The sequence below is a fragment of the Oncorhynchus clarkii genome, chromosome 30 (genome assembly GCF_045791955.1).
Source record: "Oncorhynchus clarkii lewisi isolate Uvic-CL-2024 chromosome 30, UVic_Ocla_1.0, whole genome shotgun sequence".
NCBI lineage: Eukaryota > Metazoa > Chordata > Actinopteri > Salmoniformes > Salmonidae > Oncorhynchus > Oncorhynchus clarkii.
In genome coordinates this window covers 15496068-15511660 of record NC_092176.1, presented here as the reverse complement: position 1 = coordinate 15511660, position 15593 = coordinate 15496068, and the positions used below count along the sequence as shown (strand labels likewise).

General features: G+C 44.4%; 1 protein-coding gene across 1 annotated transcript in view; it reads right to left on the bottom strand.

The window, feature by feature from the left end:
• The window catches only part of LOC139389391 (hemicentin-1-like), an 85306-nt gene extending 70171 nt beyond the window's left edge, over nt 1-15135 (bottom strand). Inside the window, exons 1-4 of the mRNA XM_071136112.1 lie at nt 14862-15135; nt 7984-8054; nt 7489-7647; nt 4566-4688 (exon numbers count right to left, since the gene is read on the bottom strand). Coding sequence (XP_070992213.1) covers nt 4566-4688; nt 7489-7647; nt 7984-8054; nt 14862-15135 — 627 coding nt within the window. The remainder of the gene's footprint in view (nt 1-4565; nt 4689-7488; nt 7648-7983; nt 8055-14861) is intronic.
• Nucleotides 15136-15593: the final 458 nt, after the last annotated feature.

The window sequence follows — 15593 nt, the reverse complement described above, 5'->3', positions numbered from 1 at the left end:
TAAGTTTGACTGTGAGTTATTGAGCTCCGTTGACTTAGGTTTCCAAGATTTGTGGTTCAGTTACATGCTGAGATAAAGTCATCACTCACCACTATTATATAGTTCCTGGTACGATTAATATGCACTGTAAAAATATTTGATGTGTGTCAATACAATACACTATGATTACATGTATGAGTGATATCGGGTTCATATTGCTATTCTTTCGACTGCTTTTACATATAAAATATTCTCCATACACCATGTGTTCATTTGAACCTGCCTGTATTTTTTAAACAGATGTCCTGAAGAGACTAAAAACCTACAATTCTTACAGAAAAATCACACTTATGGTTGACCATTGACTCAGCACACCCTCATGAGTGTGATTGAAAAAATATACAGTACCAGTCCAAATTTTAGACACACCTAATCATTCAAGATGTTTTAAATCACATATGTCAGAGTCAAGGCCCGCGGGCCACATCCGGCCCGCAAGAAGGTTTTTTACGGCCCCTGGGATGATCTTGATTTATTATTAGAACCGGCCCGCAGCAAGCCGGCAGCCCGCAGATCTTTTACACGCACCAATACTACATTTCCCACAATGCAAAGGTGACGCACCGAGCAGTAGGCTGCTTCATTTCAATATTTATTGGCACAGCAGTCGTCAGCATCACAGTAAAATTAACTTTCAGATACCCATCAAAAATGGCAAAACGGAAGGTGGATACTGAGAACCGGGGGTTTCAAACAAGGTGGGAGTCGGAGTATATGTTCACGAAGGTAGCTGGAAAACCTGTGTGTCTTCTGTGTGGAGAAAGTGTGGCGGTACTGAAAGAGTATAATCTGAGACGACATTATGAAACGAAACACGCGGACAAAAACAAGAATATGGACATGGAACAAAGGCTACAAAAGGCAGAGGAATTAAAACGAGGCCTCAAATCTCGACAGGCTCTGTTCAAAAAAGCCAAATCACAAGGCCAGGCTGCTGTCAAGGCCAGTTTTATTTTGGCAGAAGAGATCGCTAAATCAGCCCGGCCATTTACGGAGGGGGATTTCATCAAAAACTGCATGATTAAAGTTTGTGACGAAGTTTGCCCAGAAAAAAGGCAACTCTTTTTAAATGTGAGTCTGAGCAGAAACACCATTGCCGAGAGAGTAGACCAGTTGTCCATCAATCTAAAAGAGCAGCTTGTGAAAAAGGGAAAAGATTTTATTGCATATTCCTTGGCTGTGGATGAGAGCACCGACATTTCTGACATTGCCCAGTTGTCAATTTTCATCCGCGGAGTGGACTCCAACCTAAGCGTGACAGAGGAGTTTTTGGCTTTACGTCCTATGCATGGCACAACTACGGGGCATGATTTGTATGAAGAGGTGTCAAGATGTGTAAATGAGATGGAGCTGCCTTGGGAAAAACTCGTGGGTTTGACAACCGACGGAGCACCTGCGATGTGTGGACACAGGAGCGGACTGGTGGCGAAGATACGGGAAAAGATGCAAGAGGAAAACGCGACAGGTGAGCTGACAGCTTATCATTGTATCATACACCAGGAAGCGTTGTGCGGTAAAGCCTTGAAAATGGAGCATGTAATGAGCATCATCACGCGCACAGTTAACTTTATCAGAGCCAAAGGTTTGAACCACCGCCAGTTCAAGGCATTTCTGACGGAGTTAGAAACGGAGCATGGTGATTTGCCTTATCACACAGAGGTGCGATGGCTAAGCCAGGGAAAGGTGCTTCAAAGATGTTTCGAGCTTCGTGAGGAGATTTGTCTGTTCTTGGACAGCAAAGGGAAAGACACAACACAACTCCGAGACGAAATGTTTCTGTGTGAAATGGCTTTTCTGTGTGACATTACGAGTCATCTGAATGCAATAAACTTGCAGCTGCAGGGTCGGGATCGTGTCATCTCTGATATGTACAGTACAGTGAAGGCATTTAAAACCAAACTGACTCTGTGGGAGACGCAGATGCGGAAAGAAAATTTGAGCCACTTTCCCAGCTGCCAGACCATGAAAGAGAAGCTCTCTACCAGTGCGTTCCCGAGCACACAGTTGGCTGATAAAATAGGTATGCTTGCCGCTGACTTTCGACGCCGATTTGCTGACTTTGAAGCACAAAAAAGCAGGTTGGAACTGCTCGGTAACCCATTTGCTGTTGACGTGGAAAGCTCACCACCAAACCTCCAAATGGAGTTGATTGACCTCCAATGCAATGATGCACTGAGGGCAAAATATGCGGCAGTGGGTGCTGCGGAGTTCGCCCGTTTCCTCCCCGGCACAATGCCCCAGCTGCGCATCCAGGCTGCTCAAACGTTGTCTATGTTTGGCAGCACATACCTGTGTGAACAACTGTTTTCTTTGATGAACCTGAACAAAACATCACACAGAAGTCGACTTACTGCTGAACACCTCCACTCAATTCTGAGGATTTCTTCAGCTCAGAGCCTTACCCCGAACATTGATGAACTTGTGGAAAAGATGGGACACCACCAAGTATCACCCTCAACCTCAAACAAGTGAACATTACTGTGCAATCACATATTTAGAGTTTTTACTCAGTTCAAGTTTAAAAGTTAAAATTTAATATTTGTTTTCACTGCATGTTACTTCTCCTTAAACAAAGTGTTGTTTTTGATTAATAGATTTTTGCACTTTATTTTTTTGTATTTCAATCCAATTATATTTTAAAAATATTTCAGTTGAGTGGATGATAGAAAATTGCTATTATTGTTTTTTCTTTGAAGTAAATTTAGCCCACTTTTGCTAAAATAGAAAATATAGTCTACTGATGGTGCCTTGAATACCGGTTTCTTTCATTTAATGTTCATGTTATGGGGATATTTATATAAAGGAAATTTGTCTTTTGTGTCTGTTGAAAATTAAAGATTACTGACAGAGCCATAAGAAAATATTGCTTTATTTATCTGATCATATTGTAATATATTTGTTAGGTTTTCAGTAGGTTCAATTAGGTTCACTAGACTATATGCGTCATTTAAAAATTTTTCAATGAACATTCGAACAGTCCGGCCCTCGTCTTGTAGCTGATTTTTTTATTTGGCCCTCCGTCCATTTGACTTTGACACCCCTGTTTTAAATGTTTTACTATTTTCTACATTGTAGAATAATAGTGAAGACATCAAAACTATGAAGTAACACATATGGAATCATGTGGTAACCAAAATGTGTTATACAAATCAAAATATATTTTATATTTGAGATTCTTCAAAGTAGTCTCCCTTTGCCTTGATGACAGCTTTGCACACTCTTGGCATTCTCTCAACAACTAGCTTCATGAGGTAGTCACCTGGAATGCATTTCAATTAAAAGTTCATTTGTGGAATTTCTTTCCTTCTTAATGTGTTTGAGCCAATCAGTTGTGTTGTGACAAGGCAGGAACACAGTAGTCCTATTTGGTAAAAGACCAAGTCCATATTATGGCAAGAGCAGCTCAAATAAGTAAAGAGACGACAGTCCATCATTACTATAAGACATGAGGTCAGTCAATTCGGAAATTGTCAAGAACTTTGAAAGATTCTTCATGTGCAGTTGCAAAAACCATCAAGTGCTATGATGAAACTGGCTCTCATGAGGACCGCCACAGGAAAGGAAGACTCAGGGTTACCTCTGCTGCAGAGCACAAGTTCATTAGAGATACCAGCCTCAGAAATTGCGGCCCACATAAATGCTTTACAGAGTTCAAGTAACACATCTTAACATCAACTGTTCAGAGGAGGCTGCGTGAATCAGGCCTTCATGGTGGAATTGCTACAAAGAAACCACTACTAAAGGACATCAATAAGAAGAAGAGACTAGATTGGGCCAAGAAACACGAGCAATGGATATTAGACCGGTGGAAATCTGTTCTTTGGTCTGATGAGTCCAAATTTGAGATTTTTGGTACCAACCACCTTGACTTTGTGAGACGCATAGTAGGTGAATAGATGATCTCTGTATATGTGGTTCCCACTGTGAAGCATGGAGGCGTGATGGTGTGGGGGTGCTTTGCTGGTGACACTGTCTGTGATTTATTTAGAATACAGGGCACACTTAACCAGCATGGCTACCACAGCATACTGCAGCGATACGCCATCCCATCTGGTTTGCGCTTTGTGGGACTATCATCTGTTTTTCAACAGGACGATGACCCAACACACCTCCAGGCTGTGTAAGGGCTATTTGACCAAGAAGGAGAGCGATGGAGTGCTGAATCAGATGACCTGACCTCCACAATCACCTGACCTCAATTGAGATGGTTTGAGATGAGTTGGATTGCAGAGTGAAGGAAAAGCAGCCAACAAGTGCTCAGCATAAGTGGGAACTCCTTTAAGACTGTTGGAAAAGCATTCCAGGTGAAGCTGGTTGAGAGTGCAAAGCTGTAATCAATCTTAAATATATTTTGATTTGTTTAACACTTTTTTGGTTACTACATATGTTTCATATGTTTCATAGTTTATGTCTTCACTATTATTCTACAACGTAAAATGTAGAATGTTGAATGTGTAAGTGTGTCCAAACTTTTGACGGGTACTGTATATAAATGAGTTTGATGACTCTCCTCTTCTGAAACTCACCTCATTGACCTGCTGCTTGTCCAGGTGGAAGATCTGTCCAGAACTTGTGGCAGCGATCTCCTCATAGGCTCTATACCCAGGCTGAGAGCGGTCTCCACAGTCCCCAGTCAGCACAAACACAACCTGGGTGCACACAGAAGACAGCGGTGGATGGTTATTACTACTGAACTTTCATGAGAATACTGTTATCATACATTGCCATCACACTCTAAAAAATGCTGGGTGAAAAACAACTTAATTTGGGTTTTTTGGTAACCCAGTGCTGGGTAAATATTGGACGGAACACATCCTGGGTTATTTTGACTGAGCTAGTTGGGCTGTGTGATTACCCAAACATGGGTTAATTTAACCATCATTTGGGTATTTATTACCTTCATGCGGGATTGACCTGCTAGCTTGGAATTTTTTAACATAATCTGTAGGAATTCTTGGCGGCGTAGGCCCTGACATATCTTATTGGCCACCTTGTGATCGGAAAAGTAATTCCTGTTCATTATGTTAATTGTATATACTGCAAATGTATAATTGTTGGGGGGCATTTTCCACATTCTTCTAGAATATTATAATAAGGATCTGCCACCTTACTGCACCCCAGCAAAGGGATTTATATAGGCTTTTATTGAACACGTACACTTCTGTAAGAGACTGTACGTTATTTATAATGAGGGGTGCCTGGAGAAAATTTGACCTCTCTGAAATAAAAATGGATGGCCCTACATTCAGTAAAATATATTTTACCCGACCCTCCTTGAAAACTTACAAAGATAGCTGTAACGGTTTTCTTCGGGTGAAGTAGAGGCGGACCAAAACGCAGCGTGGTGATGATTCATGTTTGTTTAATAAAGGAAAACTATACATGAATAAACTACAAAACAATGAAATGTGAAAACCCAAAACAGCCCTATCTGGTGCAAAACACAGAGACAGGAACAATCACCCACAAACACACAGTGAAATCCAGGCTACCTAAGTATGATTCTCAATCAGAGACAACTAATGACACCTGCCTCTGATTGAGAACCATACTAGGCCGAAACATAGAAATACCCAAATCATAGAAAAACAAACATAGACTGCCCACCCCAACTCACGCCCTGACCATACTAAATAATGACAAAACAAAGGAAATAAAGGTCAGAACGTGACAATAGCAGAGAACATGCCTATCGTTTACCCTCACTCCTAGGACAAACCAGGGTTTCACAAAAGCATCGTAGCATTAAGATCATCTTAATTCCATTGACACTAAATGGACGGAAGACTATCTTAGTGCTACAATGTTTTTTGGGGGAAACCCAGCCCAGAGAGTTAGATATCCACTTTTAGAAACTGTTCTTCGTTTTGTAAACATTACATGGCAGAGTAGCCAGAAGGTTGTGGATATGCAGACCATCGTGGACAAGGGTATGGGTGAAAAGATATCATTACAATAAAAACACTGCATGAATCTATCATGTTATTAGCGATCCAAGGGAAATGTTTATTTTATAAACGCATTTCATGCAATTCTGTCATTTTGCATGACCGGAGACAAGTAAAATATGTTTTAATATCACAACAGAGCATGACAATGAATGAGTGTATGCTGCAGCACCACAGATACTTAGATTTCTATGCAGGCTATTGTTAAAAAAGAGGATAGTCTAAGTTTGAAACATAAAGTTGTCTATCAACTGTAAAACTGTAGCGCAACCGAACCAGTTACAACTGAAGTATCTGATCATCAATTCATTCAAGAAAAAGCAATTTGTTGTTTAACACAGCAGCCGCGTATCATCAGGTACTGTAGGCCTATACGCCATTGTAACTTTTTTGTAATGTATAATTTTTTTTCCCATGATATTGCTGTTATAAAATACATTTGTGTTGACAGTGATTAGGGCATGGGAATATAAGAGCATCTGCTAGGCTAAATTAACAAACTAGGCATGCATAGCTCACCGCATGATCCTCAAACCAAAGACTGGCCAAACTCGTGTATCTGAAAGTGAATTCAAAGGCACTGTAGAATGACTGTATAGTCTAATAAGGCATTTTCTGATTCATTATTATTTAATACTAAGTAATTAATTTAATTTTATACAGCCTTATTACAACATTTATAGCCATGTTTTTGAAGTGCTGTTGTTGATGTGTTGCTGACATGCTGAGTGTTGCTTCCAGCCTGTAGCGTGTCACAAATGCTTCACAATTGATTTCTTAAATGGCAGGCTATAGCCTCGAAATAATAATAATGTAGCCTAAATAATTCACTTCCGTTCCTTCTTAGGCTACCTGGCTTGCTCCTGACTGATTTAGAGTTAGCATGTTGTTTAATAAGAATAACAAAAATAAGGGGTTAAATATGTGTCAAAAATATCTCTCCTAGATATAGGACAGACACTTCAAAACCTTATTTCTTTAAATTATTTTTTTTACTGTCTTTTCAGCTGTCACGTTCTGACCTTAGTTCCTTTATTATGTCTTTGTGTTAGTTTGGTCAGGGTGTGAGTTGGGGTGGGTAGTCTATGTTCTTTTTTCTATGTTGTGTTTATGTGTTTGGCCTGGTATGGTTCTCAATCAGAGGCAGGTGTCGTTCATTGTCTCTGATTGAGAATCATATTTAGGTAGCCTGTTTTCCCCATTTTAGTTGTGGGGGATTATTTTCTGTTTAGTGTTTTTCGTCACCTTACAGGACTGTTCGTTTGTCGTTTTGTTCAGTTGTTTTATAAAAAATATGAACACTTACCACGCTGCGCTTACCACGCTGCGCCACCAAAAACAGCCGTTACATCAGCCATTTATTAATGTGTTATTTAATGCATTTCTATGGGGCTAGACTTTTAAAGGTTAAAGAAAACAACCCAACTAAGTGACCCAACACCTGCAACCTAGCAGTTGTGTCAACCAAACAACTCAGCATTTTCTAGAGTGCAATCATTACCTGTGATTGTCGGAGCTGCACCAGCTGCAGTACGTCCCGTTTGAGGCGGTAGTCTTTGGCTCTGGCATCAGTGAACACGTAGATAAAGGAGCCTGGTAGAGACACCTCCAGGGCCTTCTTTATGGCTCCTATACTCATCTCTGGACAGTCTCCACCTCCCTGAGAGAAGACAACACACAGACAATTGATCCAACACCATCACTGAGGACCTCAATAAGAACAGGAAATGCATCACTATGCATAGTCTAAAGACCTGTGCTGTGTAGCCTAACCATAATCCTATTTAGTTTAGAAACTTATAATGTATTGACTGTAGAGACTATTGGCTTCATATTCTAAGCAGTCTGCATATCTACATATCCTGTATATTCTATATCCTTCCTGGTCTACAGATTGATATAAAGTATGTTAAGCCTATCATATGGAGTCTGGCGGATGTTCTGGCAGAGATGGTATAGCTATAAATTTGTATCAGGCTTTGGTTCTGGTACACACTTGGACAAACAGCTCCTGCAGATCCTGCTGGAACTTCTTTGGGTCAGTGGTGATGGACACAGGGCCAATGTCTAGGAGAAAGCATAATGTGGATGTTATTAACATATAATTAAAAAGCGAACTCTGTTGCACAGAAAAAATGATAGGGTGCTTGATGATCTACTATGAAAACTATAGGTCTTTCCTATTTTTTTTTTTTTTTTAGCTGTTGGAACATAATCAAAATGGGGAAAGAATGTTGTAGTTGCCACATAGAGTAATTAAAGTCCTCAGTCATCCATGATTTCTGGAGATAATAGCTAAATGGAGGTACTACACTTATAATTTCAACAGCAGTTCATTCTGCTCAAATCCAATAAAAATGGCATTTGTCACATGCGCTAAATACAACTGGTGTAGACTTTACCTTGAAATGCTTGCTTACGAGCTCTTCCAAACAATGCACAAAAATAAAATACTAACACGAGGAATAACATAAAATACACAAGAATGAAGCTATATACAGGGAGTACCAGTACCAGATCAATGTGCTTGGGTATGAGGTATTTGATGAAGATATGTACATGAAGGCAGGGTAAAGTGTCTAGGCATCAGGATAGAAAATAATAATATTAAGGTATTTGAGGTAGATATGTACATGAAGGCAGGGTAAAGTGTCTAGGCATCAGGATAGATAATAATAATATTAAGGTATTTGAGGTAGATATGTACATGAAGGCAGGGTAAAGTGTCTAGGCATCAGGATAGATAATAATAATATTAAGGTATTTGAGGTAGATATGTACATGAAGGCAGGGTAAAGTAACTAGGCATCAGGATAGATAATAATACGATTAAAATAAAGAACAGAGTAGCAGCAGCAAATGATGAGTGTAAAAGTGTGTGTGTGAGTGTGAGTGTGTGTGTAATGTGTATGTATGTGTGTTTGTGTTGGAGTATCAATGTAGTGTGTGTGAGTGATTGTGTATATGGTTTGCTGTCATGACTTCTGCCGAAGTCGATGCCTCTCCTTGTTCGGGCGGTGCTCGGCGGTCACCGGTCTTCCAGCCACCATTGATCCATTTTTAATTTTCCATTGGTTTTGTCTTGTCTCCCTACACACCTGGTTCCAATCCCATTCATTACCTGTTGTGTATTTCACCCTCTGTTTCCCCTCATGTCCTTGTCAGAGATGGTTTGTTTTTTCATGTTCGTGAAGGTTGTATTGGTGCGCGATGGGTCCTCGTACCCACTTTGCTTTTATTATGTACTACGGCTTTGGAGCTGTGTTTTTGTTAAGTTATTAAACTACTCCAAGTTCGATTATCCTGCGCCTGACTACCCTGCCATCCTTACACACGACGTGACAGAAACTCTGACCAATATATGAAGTCAGCAGGAGAAGCAGGAGAAGGTACCCCGGCCATGGAGATGGAGGAGCGCGTCCAGGAGCATACGGAGAAGCTTTACCATCTAAGTGCCGCCATGGATCGTGTTGTCCAGAATATGGACCGCTGGGAGAGACAGTTTTTCCAGCGCCTCCACCAGCACAACAGGGGTCTATCCTGAGCACCCCTTTCCCGCCTGAACCCAGTGGGATCCGTCTATCCGTGCCACAGGGGTACGACGGAATTGCTGCCAACTGCCAGGGTTTACGGTCCACCCTGGAGTGGGCCAGCTCCGTGTGTGGAGAGGGAGAAACGGCGATGGAACATTTTGAGGAGTTCACCCGCCGTTTCCATCCACCCGAGGGCAGATCGGCAGGTGAGCACCTCTACCATCTGAGGCGGGACACGAGGAGCGCCCAGGAGTTTTCCCCGGAGTTTAGGACCCTGGCTGCCGGTGCTGGATGGAGCAACAGGGCCCTGATCGACAATTACCGCTGTAGTCTATGCGAGGATGTCCGTCGGGAGCTGGCCTGCAGAGACACCACCCTCCCCTTCAACCAGCTGGTGGACCTGTCCATCCGGCTGGACAACCTGCCTGCTACTCGCGGACGTCCAGATCTGGGTCTGGTTGTTCCATCCTCCCGCACCCCCTCTCCGATACCCATGGAGCTGGGAGGGACGGTGTGCAGGGAGACCGGAGGGGGTTTCCGCTCATGCACTATATGTGGTCGCAGGGGTTACACTGCTGGTCGGTGCCGGGTTGGTTCCTCTGGGAATCAAGGCAGCAAGCAGGGCGCTCTGGCGCGCTTCTTCACTAAACTGGATCTCAGGAGTGCGTACAACCTGGTGCGTATCCGGGAGGGAGACGAGTGGAAGACGACATTTAGTACCACCTCGGGGCATTATGAGTACTTTGTCATGCTGTATGGGTTGATGAATGCTCCATCAGTTTTCCAATCCTTTGTAGATTAGATTTTCAGAGACCTGCATGGGCAGGGTGTAGTGGTGTATATCGATGACATTCTGATACTCCGATACACGCGCCGAGTGCTTGGACGCCTGTTGGAGCATGACCTGTACGTCAAGGCTGAAAAATGCCTGTTCTTCCAACAGTCCGTCTCCTTCCTAGGGCATCATATTTCCACGTCAGGAGTAGAGATGGAGAGTGACCCACAGTGAAGGAGGTGCAGCGATTCTTAGGGTTTATCAACTACTCCCGGAGGTTTTATCCGGGGCCGGTGCGCTTGCAGTGGTCAGCTGAGGCGAACGGGGCTTTTAGGCATCTGAAGGCTCTGTTTACCTCGGCTCCTGTGTTGGCTCATCCGGATCCCTCTTTGCCATTCATAGTGGAGGTGGACGCGTCCGAGGCTGGGATAGGAGCTGTACTCTCTCAGTGCTCAGGTACGCCACCGAAGCTCCGCCCCTGTGCCTTCTTCTCTAAGGAGCTCAGCTCGGCGGAACGAAACTATGATGTGGGGGACCGGGAGTTGTTAGCTGTCATTAGGGCTTTGAAGGCGTGGAGACATTGGCTTGAGGGGGCTAAACATCTTTTTCTCATCTGGACTGACCACCACAATCTGGAGTACATCCGGGAGGCGAGGAGACTGAATCCTCTCCAGGCAAGGTGGGCCATGTTTTTCACCCGTTTTGTGTTTACCCTCTCTTACAGACCAGGCTCCCAGAACGTTAAGGCAGACGAGCTGTCTCGGCTGTATGCCAGAGTAGCGGACCTTGGATCTCATTCCCATACTCCCAGCCTCTTGTTTGGTGACTCCGGTAGTGTGGGAGCTGGACACGGACATTGAGCGGGCGTCACGTGCAGAGCCCGCTCCACCTCAGTGTCCAGCTGGGCGTCTGTACTTTCCGTCTGCTGTCCGCGACCGGCTGTTCTATTGGGCCCACACGTTACCCTCCTCTGGTCATCCTGGGATTGGTCGGACGGTGCACTGTTTTAGTGGGAGGTACTGGTGGCCCACTTTAAGGACGTGAGGGTTTATGTTTCCTCCTGCTCAGTGTGCGCCCAGCGCAAGGCTCCTAGACACCTGCCCAGAGGTAAGTTACAACTCTTACCTGTTCCACAACGGCCTTGGTCGCACCTGTCGGTGGATTTCTGAACCGATATTCCACCTTCACTGGGTAACACCACGATCCTGGTCGTTGTGGATCGTTTCCCTAAGTCCTGTTGTCTCCTCCCTTTGCCCGGTCTCACTACGGCCCTACAAACTGCAGAGGCCCTGTTTACACATGTCTTCCGGCACTATGGGGTGCCTGAGGATATTTTGTCTGATCGGGGTCCTCAGTTCACGTCAAGGGTCTGGAAGGCGTTCATGGAACGTCTGGGGTCTCGGTCTCGGTCAGCCTTACCTAAGGTTTTCACCCCGAGAGTAATGGGCAGGTGGAGAGTTCTGAGGTCCTATTGCCAGGATCGGGCAGAGATGGCCCAGAACTTGCTCCGCCACTCCTCCACTAACCTTTCTCCCTTTCAATGTGTATTAGGTTATCAGCCGGTTCTGGCTCCTTGGCATCAGAGTCAGACCGAGGCTCCTGCGGTGGACGACTGGTTCCGGCGTGCGGAGGAAACATGGGACGCCGTCCACCTTCAGCGAGCCGTACTGAGCCAGAAAGTTGGTGCAGACCGTCACCACAGTGAGGCCCCGTTGTTCACACCGAGGGACAGGGTTTGGCTCTCGACCCGAAACCTGCCCCTCCGCCTGCTCTGCCGGAAGCTGGGTCTGCGGTTTGTGGGTTCGTTTAAAGTCCCGAGGAGAGTGAACAAGGTATGTTACAGGTTACAGCTTCCCCCTAATTACCGCATTAACACCTCCGTTCCATGTGTCTCTCCTCAGGCCGGTGGTGGCTGGCCCACTCCAGGAGGCTGAGGTACAGGAGGTTCCTCCGCCCCCTCTGGACATTGAGGGGGTCCCGGTATACTCCGTTCGATCCATCCTGGATTCGAGACGTCGGGCGAGGGGCCTTCAGTACCTTGTGGACTGGGAGGGGTACGGTCCGGAGGAGAGATGCTGGGTTCCGGTGGAGGACGTGTTAGATCCTTCCCTGCTGCGAGAGTTCCACCGTCTCCATCCGGATCACCCTGCGCCTCGTCCTCTGGGTCGTCCCCGAGGCCGGTGTCGACACGCTGCTGGAGCCGCGAGTCGTGGGCGGGGTACTGTCACGACTTCTGCGAAGTTGATGCCTCTCCTTGTTCGGGCGGTGCTCGGCGGTTGACGTCACCGGTCTTCTAGCCATCATTGATCCATTTTTCATTTTCCATTGGTTTTGTCTGTCTCCATACGCACCTGGTTCCAATCCTTTTCATTACCTGTTGTGTATTTAACCCTCTGTTTCCCCTTGTCAGAGATGGTTTGTTTTTTCATGTTCGTGAAGGTTGTATTGGTGCGCGATGGGTCCTCGCACCCACTTTGCTTTTATGTACTCTGGTTTTGGAGCTGTGTTTTTGTTATGTTATTAAACTACTGCATTGATACCAAGTTCGATTCTCCTGCGCCTGACTTGCCTGCCACCTATACACACGACATGACATTTGCGTAGGGTCAGTGCAAGATAGAACCATTGCAGATAGTTTGGGTACCATTAATTTACTATAGGCACTGGCTATTTAACAGTTTTATGGCTTGGGGGTAGAAGCTGTCTCAAAGCCTGTTGGTCTGAGGCAATGCTCAGGTACCATTTGCCAGATGGTAGCAGAGTGAACAGTCTATGGCTTTGGTGGCTGGAGTTTTAGGAAATGTTTAGGAAATGTTTCGAGCCTTAAGGTCCTGGATGGCAGGGAGCCCAGGATTGTATTGGGCTGTCCGCACCAGCCTCTGTAGCGCTTTGCGGTCAAGTGCGATGCATTTGCCATACCAAACGGGGATGCAACCAGTCAAGATGCTCTTGATGGTACAGCTATAGAACTTTTTGAGGATCTCAGGGCCTATGCCAGAAATAATGTCTAGTCCCCTAAATCATTACTGGTGGACAATTAAGTATCACATACAGTACATGCTAGATGCTATATTATAAACTAGGCGGTTTGAGCCCTGAATGCTGATTGGCTGAAAGCCATGGTATACCGCAGCTATGACCAAAACTGAATTTAAGTTTATAATAGCAATAAGGTACCCCAGGGGTTTGTGGTATATGGCTATACCACGGCTAACAGCTGTATCCAGGCACACCGCGTTGTCGTGCTTAAGAACAGACCTTAGCCTTGGTATATTGGCCATATACCACACCCTCTTGTGCCTTATTGCTTAAATATAGCATGTCTGTGGTGGTATTGTGCCATCTTCAAAATGCCCATGATAACGGAGTAATCATTAGTTGTGTTTAGTGCTGAAGTCGGCACTCTCTGTTGGGTGACCTGAGCCCCTCTCATACTGCAGTGGACCCCAACGTGACTAATAACAGCCTACTAAGATCTGACACTTATTTGGAATCCTTCAGGGGCTGGTCGATGGAGCAGTAAACATTAATCAACACACTGAGAATATATTGTCTGTCATATAGAATAGCTTGCCATATAGAACAGTTCACTCTGTGAGGGAGAGGCCCGTAGATTGGGTTAGGGGCAGTGTGGGTGTTTTTGTGTGTGTGTGTGTGTGTGTGTGTGTGTTTTTTTGTGTGTGTGTGTGTGTGTGCTTCAAGCTTTGCCATCACATTGCTTACCAAATATAACTTTTAGACATTGATAATACGTGGACATGTCAGACTGCCAGACTACCTGGGGAGTATTTATTGATCCCTCTCTCTCCCACTATCATTTTTTTGTCAGGCTTTTTAAGGCTTTGTCCCCACTTCAGTCATAAGAGCCCATACAACATAGACACTGTCACCCTGTTTCTTTGCAATCTTAGGAGGCTTACAAAGTCCCCAAGGGCACACTAAATTAGACACAGATCAAATGTGTGGCGTTAGTATAGCAAGCCGAGCACACCATCCCCTTCTCAGCATCCAGCCCTTCCACCCAGGGTTGGTTACTGGGGCCGGTAGGCTTTCCAGAGGGGTGGATGGGGGTGATTGGGGTAATTACACACCAGAAGACAGCATATGCTTCTCATCTGGGCTCAAACACCCTCCCCCATTAGGGCACTCTCTTTTTTTCAAGCTCCAGCTTTCCCATAGAGTTTGAGTGGAAGAGGGGTGCCTATACTTGCATTTGTGGCCAAAGCATAAATAAATAAATAAACTGTTTTAAAAAACCCACCTTAAATTTGTATCTCAAACAGAAGTGTTAAAAATGCTTGCTATTTCCTCATATGTCATCCTCCTGAAGAAGTTGAGCTGGCCCATCACTCCTATTGTAATTATGTCATATTTCATAGAAATCTGGAAACACTGGACAGTTCCTTTAATGTTCGATCTGATTGAGGCCTTATTGTTTAATGTAAATTGTTTAATGTAAATAATGTAGGCCTATTCTCATTTGTCTTTAAAAAAAATGCTAAATATCTTACTCTTGTAAGAAATAATTAGGGTTATGAAACATTTCATTATTATTATTTTTTTTACCTGGGTCATGAAATGGCACGAGGACAAAGTTTTTGATGGGTCTTGTCCTCCGGTTGAGGGTCTTTTCCAGAATCCGAGAGGCACCATCTATCACCTGTTTGAGGTCGTCATACATTGAGCCAGTAACATCGAACACAAATGCCAGGGTTGAAGCGCTGTCACTGTCCATGGAATCAAAGTGCTCCTGGCCACCCTCAACTCGCGGGTCGGTCAGGACTTTGTGCCCGCAAATAAAGAGCGCCAAGACAAGGCACTTCAACATAATAGCGGTCATTCTCAATTTACTGCATCTGTGTTTGATTTCATAAACGTAACAAACCAGTTAAAACATTAACACATTAAAAAAAGACGTTTTTGCGCATCCCCCACCAAAAATGTATCTATAGAAATCGATTTATTGCCAAAGACAACCAAACTAAAAAATCTTTGAAAAATGTTGTGCCTCAACTGAAATAGCCTACATGTAGATCTAGACTAGATGGTGTAGCACGTTATTTCGTCCCGAGTAACATCCATGCACAAAAGTTTGGACGGATTGAAGAAAGCAGCTCCTCTGGAGAAATGGTAGTGTATGCTGAGCGCTCGGAACGGTGGCAGGGATGGGTGTTAAAAGGGTCCTGAGTAGGAACAAGCATATTTTTTTTTGTGTAACTTGACCCGGCTATCACTTCCAGCCCAACCCCGTCCACATTCTCCTGGCCGGGTACTCATGGCTGGATCCGGTCAACCTTA